Source organism: Bison bison, unplaced genomic scaffold (assembly GCF_000754665.1).
Source record: "Bison bison bison isolate TAMUID 2011002044 unplaced genomic scaffold, Bison_UMD1.0 scf7180017860443, whole genome shotgun sequence".
Taxonomy (NCBI): domain Eukaryota; kingdom Metazoa; phylum Chordata; class Mammalia; order Artiodactyla; family Bovidae; genus Bison; species Bison bison.
In genome coordinates this window covers 693,658-705,601 of record NW_011491015.1, presented here as the reverse complement: position 1 = coordinate 705,601, position 11,944 = coordinate 693,658, and the positions used below count along the sequence as shown (strand labels likewise).

General features: G+C 44.2%; 1 protein-coding gene across 5 annotated transcripts in view; it reads left to right on the top strand.

Annotated features, from left to right (window-relative positions):
- CHD2 (chromodomain helicase DNA binding protein 2) overlaps positions 1 to 11,403 on the top strand; it is a 111,614-nt gene extending 100,211 nt beyond the window's left edge. For all 5 annotated transcript variants that reach the window (XM_010832154.1, XM_010832152.1, XM_010832156.1 and 2 more), the window contains 2 exons: positions 4,471 to 4,717; positions 11,059 to 11,403. In XM_010832154.1, coding sequence (XP_010830456.1) covers positions 4,471 to 4,717; positions 11,059 to 11,392 — 581 coding nt within the window. In that variant the 3' untranslated portion in view covers positions 11,393 to 11,403. The remainder of the gene's footprint in view (positions 1 to 4,470; positions 4,718 to 11,058) is intronic.
- The last annotated feature ends 541 nt before the right edge of the window (positions 11,404 to 11,944 follow it).

Genomic DNA, 11,944 nt, shown 5'->3' with positions numbered 1-11,944 from the left:
TCCTGTAGAAATGCAAACACGTATGATGAGGGTGCTGTTGTAGCCTTGTAATGGCAAAAAGCTGGAAATAAATTGACTTCCCACTAATAGAAAGATGGTTAGATGAATAATAGGGCATTTATACTCTGTATTACTAGCAGTTGTTAAAAAAAATGAGTTGCTTTATAGATAAAAGTCAAAATTGGAAGGAAAAAAAGCAGCAGCAAGAACCACAGAATCTCTGTGGCATGTGTGTTTAACTTTACTAACGTGAAAGTCACGTACCGTAAAGAAGTGTAGCCATTTAAAATGAACAGTTCAGCGACATTTAGAACACTCACAAAGCTGTGTAACCACCACCTCTGTCAAGTGCCAAAGCGTTTTGATCATCCCAGAGAGAAAACACGCTTCATTTGCCCCTCCCCAGCTGTGGATTTACTTACTCTGGACTCTGTGTTAATAGCGTCACACAGACTCATGTAGTATGTGCTGGGCCTTCACTGGGCTCTGGTTTTCAGGGTCTTCCCTGTGGCACGTGTCGGTACTTGACTCCTTCTGTGACTGAATGATACACCACTACGTGGTTGGACTACAGTTTGTTCTTTCACTAGTTGGTGGGTGTTTGGGTTTCTGCTTTTGGTGGTTCTGAATTGTACTGCTGTGCACATTCGCATGCAATTATTTGAGTGCCTATTTTCAGGTCTTTTAGGTGTATAGCTAGGAACGTGGAATTGCTTGGTTATATGATAATTCTGTGTTTAACTTTTTGAGGAACCACCAAGCTGTTTCCCATCATAAATATTTGAATAATGTATTTGCATAAGCATAGAGAGAGATGTGAAAGCATACACACAATAGCAGTTACCTTAGACCTGGTGGCCCAGACAGTGGAGAGTGTGCCTGCAATGCAGGAGACCCAGGTTCCGTCCCTGGGTCAGAAAGATCCCCTGGAGAAGGAAATGGCAATCCACTCCAGTATTCTTGCCTGCTGAATCCCATGGACAGAGGAGCCTGGTGGGCTAGAGTCCATGGGGTCCCAAAGAGTCGGACACGATTGAGCAATTAACACTTCCTTTTCTTTGTCTTTTTTTCTTCTAGGCTGGTAAAATGTGGGAGGATTGGAGAAAATTAATTTTTCCGTATCTGTTACTTCACTGGTTACAATGAGCATGAATTACTTTTAAAGATAAAAATAATAAGAAAAAAGCATATAGAACAAAATCTTAAAAAAATATAGTATATATCACAGGCCCCCAACCTACAGGATCTTATGCCTGATGATCTGAGGTAGAGCTGATGTTGTAATAGAAATTAAGTGCACAGTAAGTGTGATGCACTTGAATCATCCCCAAACCAAACCTTCTTCAGTCTATGGAAAAATCGTCTTCCACAAAACCACTCCCTGGTGCCAAGAAGATTGGGAACCACTGGTATATATGGAAGCATGGTATTACATTTTACGGAGAGTCAAATGTTCCATAAACTTTCTTTCTTTTTTTTTTTTTTTGGTTTGGTTTTTGTTTTGTTTTGTTTTTGTTTTTTAATTTAATTTTATTTTTAAACTTTACATAATTGTATTAGTTTTGCCAAACATAAACTTTCATTTCATTGTAGTTTCTTTTTAAACTTCAGTGTTAGGATTTGCATTTGACTTGTTTTCTTTAAAGTACATTCTCAGCTTCCAGTAAAGTTCTCATGCCTTTAGAAAAATTGATGTTCTCCATCTTTTCTTCTTACTTGAAACACATTAACTGTAGATATTTAAAGATTCTTGTCCGCTAACTCTAATATCTGAATTACTGTGAGCCATTTTGTGTGTTTTCTTTTACCCCTTGGTTTTCAGTCATACAGCCCTGTCCTTTAGCGTGCCGAGTTATTTTTGTTTAAATGGCAGGCACTGTGTTTTAAAAATTGTACAAGCTCCAGATGATGTCACTTTGCCCCAGAGAGGATTGCTCTTTCCTCCCCCGTCATGCAGAGTGGGAGGCGATCCCTGCCACTGGTGAGTGGTCTGGTCCTCCTCTGGTCCCCCGTTCCTGGGGCGTGGCCCTGCAGGGTGCTCGGCAGGGGGCCTGCTGCACTCGCTGCCCCTCCCCGCCGGCCGCTGTTACCCTCGGGTCTTGGTTTACCTGGCACTGGGCCTCCCTCAACTGTTCGCTTGTCAGAAGGCCTCCAGCTCAGCTTTTCAGCCTTCCGCTCCCTGCAGATTCAGCAAGTGTTGTGAGGGAAAACTGGCTGTGTGCTTGGAGTCCCTCGAGTCTCCAGTGCCCCTTGAGCTTAGAAAGATCACCAAGGGCTCTGCTGGTGGCTCTGTTTCTCCAGCAGTGCTTCTCTGCTGGGAGAAGCCCAGATATTCAGCTCAGAATCACAGATCTCTCCAGTGCACTGCGGTGACTTCCGCAGAAGTTGACTTTGGTTTTTTGCTCTTTGGAATCTTATCCCTTCTAGTCTTTATTGCTTGGGCTGCTCTTTGATGTCTTTAAGCAGATTATTTTCTGTTTATCTGGCATTTTCTAATCGTTTTTGGCAGGGTGTAATTCTGCAGTAGTTACTCTTATCTAGAAGAAGTTCCATATCTATTAATCCTAAAAATCTTAGTTGAATTAATTGATCTCCATTTTGTTGGTGGGGTGAGGAATGCCGGTACAGTAACGTGGTTGGAAAGTATTTCCATGTCCTTAGCTGCAGTCTTAGCAGTTTTACTGGGTTTTTTTTCCTCTTGGGATTAGACTGTGAGGTCACTGATTTTCTCTTCTGATCCTTAGAAATAACTCTTCTTATTAAACTAACTCGTAGTCTTTGAAACTTTGGATTTGTCACCCCTCTGCTTAATAGTCAGTACTTCCCAACCTATGACCCTACCCCATGGAGGGTTCAAGAAGGAAGAAAAGCACTGTTTACTTTCTCTGGAAATAAATGGCTTGGCTTGAGTTTTAAGCATCTCTACTACACCACATACCTTGACACCCTTTTGAAACCTTCTATTTCAAAATAGAAGGTTTCATCTTTTATTTGAAGATGGCTTCAGACGATCCTTTCATGTTGTGAAGGTGTGTCTTTTTGTTGTTTGTTGGTTCTTTGGTTAAATAATCAAAAGTTTTTTACTTCTTGGTCCCCTGGCCTGCTCCACCCTGGGTCAGCAATGAATTTAAGCCACTGGTTGACTTTGTATTATTTTGATGGTCTGAATTTCCAGGCCAAACAGGTTCCTTGATGGAATTATTCTTTGGCTTTGTAGAAAAACGCTAGAAGGCCAACAGAGTGAGTAGAGAGAGGTTTAGTTGGTGGCACGTCTTTGACCTTAACAAATTGTAACAGGAAGATGGGTGTCTCGTGAGACCACAGAGTTCCTGCTGGTTAAAATCTCTGTGAGTTTCCCGAGATTGCTGTGACACAGTGCTGCAAACCAGGTGGTTTAGAAGAAGAGAAATATGTTCTGAGGTTTCAGAGGCAGAGCTCTGCTATCAGCCGGGGGTCAGCAGGGTGGGTTCCCGTGTGCGGCCTGCAGGAGGGCCTGCTCCACACACTCTCCTGGTCTGTGGTGCGGGCCAGCAGGCCGTGGCGCTTTGGCTTCTGGCTGCCTGGCTCCGGTCTCTCTTCCTCTCTCCGTGGCCTTCCTCTACGCGTCTCTTTGTCCCAAATTGGATTTAGGGCCCAATGTAAATCCAAGATGATCTCAAGTCAGGGTCCGTCCCTATAACTCAGAGACCTGTTTTCACTGCAGTCACAGAGGCCCCACGTGGCTCTACGTTGGGGGACCACATTTCAACCCAGCTGAGCCTCCTTTCCTGGACTTCAGTGTTTTCACTGCCTTTTATGATTCATAAGTGTGATTCTTCACCTCAGGAAAAAAGGGAGGCTTACAGAATCTAAAACAAACTGCAGTTTGGCTCCCATCCTTGAGAGTTACAGAATCCAGAGTAGAGGAATCGCTTTTTACAGGAAGAATGCAAGGAAGTGGTGTGGGCTGAGGAAGAAGAGTAGCCTCAGTGGGTATGGTCTGGCAAGGTGTTCGGGGGCCAGGCATAGCTGACGGTACCAGCAGGTAAATAAACCTTAAAGGTATAAACAGAGGTATTACCTATAGCTGTGAAACTCAGCAGTGCCTTTTCCCAAATAATTGCTTGGTGTTGGGTTTTTGTTGTTGGTGTTGGGTTTTGTTTGCTTTAGTGAGATATCATTTTAAGAGTCTGCCCTGGATTGGAAGGTAAGCAGATAGAAAATGAAAAGCAGTAAAAGAAAAAAAAAGAAAGGAAAAACAAAAAGCAGTAGTTTTTAAGATTGCAGAAGGAAAAAGGTGTTAAATTTTCTTTTGCCTTAAACATTTTGGGAAAGAATGTTAGGATTCATTACTTGTTTGATAACCAGCAGCACAGAGGCCAAGGAGGATATGGACTGTCTGCGGCACGTGTCAGCCCTTTGCAGTTTAAACTTTTGTGAAAGTGAAATGCAGCCATTCCTTGCAGTCATGAGATTATTATTTTCTTGCAGATCGAGGCGACTGGCAGAGGGAAAGAAAGTTCAACTATGGTGGTGGCAATAGCAATCTGCCCTGGGGGAGTGACAGGCACCATCAGTATGAGCAGCACTGGTACAAGGACCACCATTATGGGGACCGGCGGCACGTGGATGCCCACCGCTCAGGGAGCTACCGCCCCAACAACCTATCAAGAAAGAGACCTTACGACCAGTACAGCAGCGACCGAGACCACCGGGGGCACAGGGACTACTATGACCGGTGTGTGGAGGGCCCTCAGACTCTCGGCACTGACCTCTGCCTGGGGCTTTAGGTTTAGAAGGGAGGGACAAGCAGTGCACACTTAATGTTCTTCTCCATCAGATGCTCATTCTCACTGTGCGCCGGGCACGGTCCCAAGTCTGGTCCAGTATTCTGCCATCACGGCATCTTCAGAGTGCTGGGGAGAAATAACGATGCAGCTGATGCTGAGTGCCGAGGGATGGGTGGATGAAAAAAGGGATTTTTGAGTTTTTCCTGAGGGCTGAGGAAGAAGGGAAGTTTGATTTGGGTCGTAAAGAGTCAGTTAAGTAGAGAGAGAGAGAATAGACGTCACAGGACCAGGGCAAGGATGGACCCCTAGGATGAGCTGCCCACCCCGAAGATGACAGGTTGGGTGGTGGAGGGGCCTTGAATGCCACGTTACGTTACAGGTTTTACGTGTCATTCTTGGGGCCAGGGAGCCACCTGTGGTTTCATCATCACACTTGCATAGGGAGAGTTTGCTTTCTTCCTCTGAGAAAGTCTAGAGAATGGGTAGCCATAAAATGCTAGAATCAGCAGTCAGAATGGTGACTGTACTAGGCTCTTGGCCACACCAGGCGGGACCCAGCTGGTGGTACGCCAGGAGCTGCAGTTTCAAGGGTCAGAGCCTGTCCAAGTCATCCCTTCTCTGCAGCCATTATATCATGTTCCGATGGGCCAGCTTCTGTAAGAGTAGTTGTGAGAGTTAGGAAGGGCTAAAGAGGTTTTATCTCTCTTTAATTTCAGGACTTAGCTATATTTTAACTTCCTAGGAGCTTCAGTTTCCCCTAGGCTAAAGACAGGCTCTGGCTGCACCTAGAATCTAACATAGGAAATGTTCATATGAACATCTCCACATCCCGCCGCCTTTTTGGAAGAGCTGGTGACACCGGGCTGCTTTAGGGTAGTAGCTGTGGCTGAGCAGCAGCTGCCTCTGTTAGGCTGTCTGTGCCCCTCGCCCCCACGCGTCTGTGCCCCTCGGCCCCACGCGTCTGTGCCTCTGTTAGGCGGTCTGTGCCCCTCGCCCCCACGTGTCCCTGTCCTCTTGTCTGGCTCCAGTGGGCATTTGCCCTGCGTTGTCCTACGTGGCTCTGTATTTCCATATCGCATAATTTTTCTTCTGCCTGAAGGACTTTGGTTTTAGTGTGGGTCTGCTGGTGATAAATTCTTTCAGCGTTTGTATGTCTGAAAAAGTCTTTATTTTGTCTTCACTTAACAGAAATATTTTCTGCTGGGTATAAATTCATAGATTGACAGGTATAAATTTATAGATTGACACTTTATTTCAGTACTTTAATGATGTTCATCTACTTTCTACTTGTATCATTTCTGATAAAAAATCTGTCATCTTTATTCTTTGCATAATGTGTCTTTTTCTTCACCACTGGTTTTTAGCAATTTGATTATAATGTGCCATGGTGTATTTTTCCTGTTTTTCTTATGCTTGGGAATTCTTAGAGCTGTACATTTATCATTTTTTCATTTTTTTATGATTATTTCTTTGACTACTTTATTCTGTTCCCTCACTCTTGTGAAGATTCCAGTTAGACATTTGTCTCACAGTTCACTGGTGCTGTGTTTTTTTTAAATGATGTTTTCTCTGTTTCATTTGGATAGTTTCCGTTCCTTTTTTAATCATGTCTGTCTTTGACGTTTTGAAATCTGGTATACAATTTAAAAATGGTTTTCTATCCTTGTCTGCTAATTTTTATCATTTGGGTCAGTTTCAATTGATTGATTTATTATTGCCTCACTGTAGGTCTTACTTTCCTGGTTCTGTTCTTTTCCATTTTGGTTTCTTATGGAATTTTGCATATAGTTCCTTGAGCTATCCCGTAGGGCCTTGTTGCTTCTCTCTTGTGTGATAGCAGTTTGTGTCTACTAATCCCACACTCCCAATTCATCCCTCCTGACACCCTTTCCCCTTTGGTGACTGGAAGTGTTTCTATATCTGAGTCTCTGTTTTGTAAATAAGTTTCTTTGCATCATTTTTTAAAATTCCACATGTAAACAAAGTATATCAAATGATATCTTTCTCTTTCTGATTTAACTTCACTTAGTATATTATCTAGGTTTATCCATATTGCAGCCAATGACATTTATTTTTTTATAGTTGAAAGTAATATTCCATTGTATATGTGCACCACACCTTTTTTATTTATCTGTCCATGAACATTTGTTTCCATGTTTGACTATTCTAAACAGTGCTGCTGTAAACATAGGGATGTCTGTATCTTTTCAAATTAGAGTTTTGTTCAGATACATGCCCAGGAGTGGGATTGCTGGATCATATGGCAACTCTATATTAGCTTTTTGAGGAACCTCCATATTTTTTTCCATAGTGGCTATATCTATTTATATTCCCACTAATAATGTAAAAAAGGGTTCCCTTTCTCCACACCCTCTCCGACAATTTGTTATTTGTAGACTTTCTAATGGCAGCCATTCTGACCAGTGTAAGGTGGTACATTGCAGTTCTGATTTGTGTTTCCCTAATAATTAGCACTGTTAAGTATCTTTTCATCCGTGTGTCTTCTTTGAAGAAATATCTGTTTAGGTCTACCCATTTTTTAAGGTGTTTTTTGTTTTTTGTTTTTAAATACGGACCATTGTTTTAAAGTCTGTATTGAGTTTGTTGTGTCCTGGTTTTCTGGCCGTGCAGCACATGGCATCTTCGCTCCCTGACCAAGGATCAGATCTGCACCACCTGCATTGGAACATGAAGTCTTAATTATTGGACCCCCAAGGGAGTCCCTCTGCCCATCTTTCAACAGAGTTTGTTTATTTGTTATTGCGTTGTGTGAGCCGTTGGTATATTTTGGAGATTAAATCCTTGTTGGTGGCATTGTCTGCTGATATTTTCTCCCATTCCATAGGTTGATTTTTGTTTTGTTAATGGTTTTCTTTGCTGTCCAAGAACTTTTAAGTTTGATGAGGTCCCATTTGCTTATTTTTGCTTTTATTTCTCTATGCCTGATAATTTTTTATTAGATACCTAGTTAAGTGCTGGATATTTTTGTCTTCCTATAAATGTTCTGGAGTTTTGTCCAGAAGCAGTTTAGTTACTTGGGAACAGTTTGTTTAAGATCTTGCTGGTGGGACTTACGAGGCAGCACTGGAGCAGTGCTGGGGCGAGGGCACATGGGCTTCCCCGCTGTGGCAAGGCCCCTCATGGCGTTGGACCAGTGCCCCTTGGAGCAGAGGGTTCCAGTCTGGTTGGTGAGAAGAGAGCAGGCACTGCTCCAGCCCTGCGTGAGCACAGGGCACAAGCATCTCTTGTCCTTCTGTCTTCCCCCGTGGCCCCTGGGTAGTTTTGGCACACATACAGCCTGAGCCTTATCCAGCTAGATACCCAAGGGAACACCTTTGCTGATCTTTGAGCTCCTTTCTCTGCAGAACTTTCTTCTCTTGCACTCTACACTTGAACTCCAGCTGTGTTGGTGCCCCCGCCCCATCTCAGGAAGCCTGGGCTTCTGCTGAGCTGGGTGCTTATAAAACTTACGTCATTCATTTCTCATCCCACAGGGAGTGTTGTTCTTTCTTTCCTGACATCTGGTGTCTTGATAACAATTGTCCACACATTTTGTCCCTTTCTGACTGTTTGAGCAGTAGGTATCTTGGCTGGAACCTGGGCAGTCTGTCTCTCTTTCCCTCCCTCCCATCCTCTCCCCTCCTCCTTTTTTCATTCAGGTGAAACTCACATAACATAAATTATTTTAAAGTGAACAATTCAGGGACATTTATTTAGTATATTCAGTGTGTTGTGCAACCACCACCTCTGTCAAGTTCCAAAACACTTTCATCCCCTTAAAGAAAATTCTGGCCACTAAGTAGTCACTCCCCATCTTCTCTCTGCCTAGCTTCTGGCAGCCACCCGTCTTCTGCATTCTGTTTCTGTGGACTTGCTTAGTCTGGACAGTTTGCATAAATGGAATCATACAATATGTGGCTTTTATGGTTGGCATTTTCAGATGTTTAACATGATATTTTAGAGCTTCATTCACACTGTACCATGTATCAGTACTTCAGTTCTTTTCATGGGTGAATGATATTCCAGTGTATATATTAGGTGTATACGAAAGTAATTGTGGTTTCAGACTGAATTTTCAATCACTGTAACTAGGCTCAACCACATCTTTCTTAAAACAGGAACCATTACAATCAACACATGTTTTCCAATGAGATAGAAGTTTGTTTATTCCTGTAGCATAAAAGTCCGTGCTTTTGGGATTCAGTGAACTCTTGGAGAGCATTTTCTGCCTCCTGCTAGTTGTGGAAGCATTTTGCCAACAAAAAGTTGTTGAGATGCCTGAAGGAAGTGGTCGTCAGTTGGCGAGAGGTCAGGTGAATATGGCAGATGAGGCAACATTTCGTGGTCCATTGATTGAGCTTTTGGAAGCTTTGGTTGTATGACCTGTGGTCAGGTGGTGTTGTGGAGAAGAATTGGGCTCATTTTTCTGTTGACCAATACCAGCTGCAAGTGTAGCAGGTTTTGGTACATCTCATTGACTTGCTGAGCATACTTCTCAGCTGTAATGGTTTCGCTGGGATTCAGAAAGCTCTAGTGGATTAGACGGGCAGCAGACCACCAAACAGTGACCACGACCTCTTTTTGGTGCAAGTTTGGCTTTGGGAAGCGCTTTGGAGCTGCTTCTCCAACCCCTAACTGGTTGTCTTGTAAAATCCACTTTTCATCACACATCACAATCTGAGAAATGGATCGATGTTTTATAGAAAACCGGCGGTTGTTCTGATTTGTGGTCAGCTAATGAGGCACCCACTTACTGAGCTTTTTCACCTTTCCAATTTGCTTCACATGCCGAATGGCCACAGAATGGTCGACATTGAGTTCTTTGGCATCTTCCTGTATGGTTACCAGAGGACCATCTTCAGCGACTGCTGTCAGTGGGTCGCCATCCGCTTCCAGGGGCCGGCCCCTGCATTCCTCATCTTCAGCGATTGCTGTCAGTGGGTTGCCATCTGCTTCCAGGGGCCGGCCACTGCATTCCTCATCGTGGAGGCTCTCAGCTCCTTTGCGAGCTTCTTGAGCCACCACTGCGCTGTACCTTCATTAGCAGATGCGTTGTGGATGTGAGTTGTCTCTGCTGCTTTACGACCCATTTTGAACTCATTAAGAAAATCACTCTAATTTGTTTTTTTGTCTAACATCATTTCTGTAGTCTAAAATAAAGTTTCTTCTTCTTCTTCTTCTTCTTCTTCTTCTCGTGAAGTGAGAAACGCACATTAAAATGATGTACAACACATTTATTTAAGAATGTATTTCCACATCAAATGGCAAAGTTCAGCAATGCAAAACCAGAGTTACTTTTGCGTCAACCTAATACATTGTCCATTTGGTTTATCCATTCATTCATTAGTGGACATTTGAGTTTTTCTGCCTTTTGGTTATTGTGAATAGTGCTACTGTGAGCATGGTGTGTGTTTGTTTGAGTATCTGTTCTCAGTGCTTTGGGGTTATTTACCTAGGATTGGAGTTGTTAGTCATATGGTAGTTCTAAACAGAACCACCAACTGTTTTCCACTAGAGCAGAACTATTTTACAGTCCCAACCAACTGTGTATGAGAATTGCAATTTTCCCACATTTTCACCAACATTTATTTTCAGTGTGTTGAATGTAGCCATCCTGACGGTAGTTTTGACTTGAATTTACCTAGTGATTAATGCTCATTAAAGATGTTGAGCGTCTTCTCATGTACTTTGGAGCCGTTTGTGCATCTCCTTTGGAGAAATGTCTGTTCAAGTCCTTTGCCCATTCTTGAGTTGGGGATTGTTGTTGACTTTTACAGCTTCTCTGTTAACAGTATAATAGGCAGTTTGCCATAGTCCTGATTAAAAATCTTAATATTCTTCACATTGAGTCTGTTTGAAAGTAATTAACACTGCACTTACTGTTGAATATCTAGGTTGCTTGAGTTTTTGCTGTTATTAATAACTTGGAAAATGATTTCCGTGGCTCTTTTTCTCCTGGGCTGGGTGAGGAGCATGAAAGTGTTAGTAGGTCTTGCCAGTTTTCCTGAAGGGAATGTGAGTTTACAAAGCCATCAGTGAGTCAAGTTTGTGCTTGTTTCATTGCAGACTTGATGAGGCTCATGTCATTTCATGGGCTGTGTTTTGCCAACAAGTATAAAATAGCCCTTTGTTACTACTTTAGTTTGGGTTTGGGTTTGAGTTCTAGTAATGTTAGTGTTTGCTCTGAGTCCCTGGAGTGTCCTCCAGCGTGAGGAAGAGCCAGTGGATGACGGAGGAGGTGCGGGAATCCGGCCTTGGTCTTCAGCTGATTCTCTTGTCTCTATTTCAGGCACCATCATGACTCCAAGCGGAGGCGATCTGATGAATTTAGGCCTCAAAATTACCACCAGCAGGATTTCCGACGAATGTCTGATCACCGCCCCACTATGGGCTACCACGGCCAGGGGCCCTCGGACCATCACCGCTCTTTCCACACAGACAAACTGGGGGAGTATAAACAGCCCCTGCCGCCGCTGCACCCCGCGGTCTCAGATCCTCGCTCGCCCCCTTCTCAGAAATCTCCTCACGACTCCAAGTCACCCCTGGATCATCGGTCTCCTTTGGAGAGATCACTAGAACAGAAAAACAACCCAGATTATAACTGGAATGTTAGGAAAACATAAAGGAACGCTTGGAAAGCAGGGGAGCGCAAGCGTCATGAAGCACCTGGACGTCTTTGGTCTGATCCACAGGAGCCGGTTACCCAGACCCGAGAGGGTGTTTCTGGACGCGGGCTGCCGTCAGCCTGCTGCTGAGGGGCACTCAGAGTGTGGGGGCCTTCGACTCAGTCCGGCTTTGATCTGGGTCACCCCCTCCTGCACTTGGGCACCCATCGCATTCCGGCCTGGTCCTGGCCTCCCACTCGGATGGGTGCCAGGAGGAAGCGGTGATGCTTTTGTCTACCAGCTTCACGGGCTGTTTCCCTGTGAAGGCAGGAGAGGTCTTAGAGTCGTGAATGTTTTGTTGCCCTGGACCTCATTGTGGGGTCAGGGAAGGCACGAGTGCATGAAGGCTGCTGGGACCCGCTGGACACACGGGGTCTGGTGCACTCTGATGAGACGGATGCTGCTGACGGGGTGAGGGGACACGTGGGTGGGGTCTCGCACCACAGGACTTGCAGGGGAGCAGGTACCCCCTCAGACGTGTCCTCGGGAGAAGTGACACTCGAGCCTCAC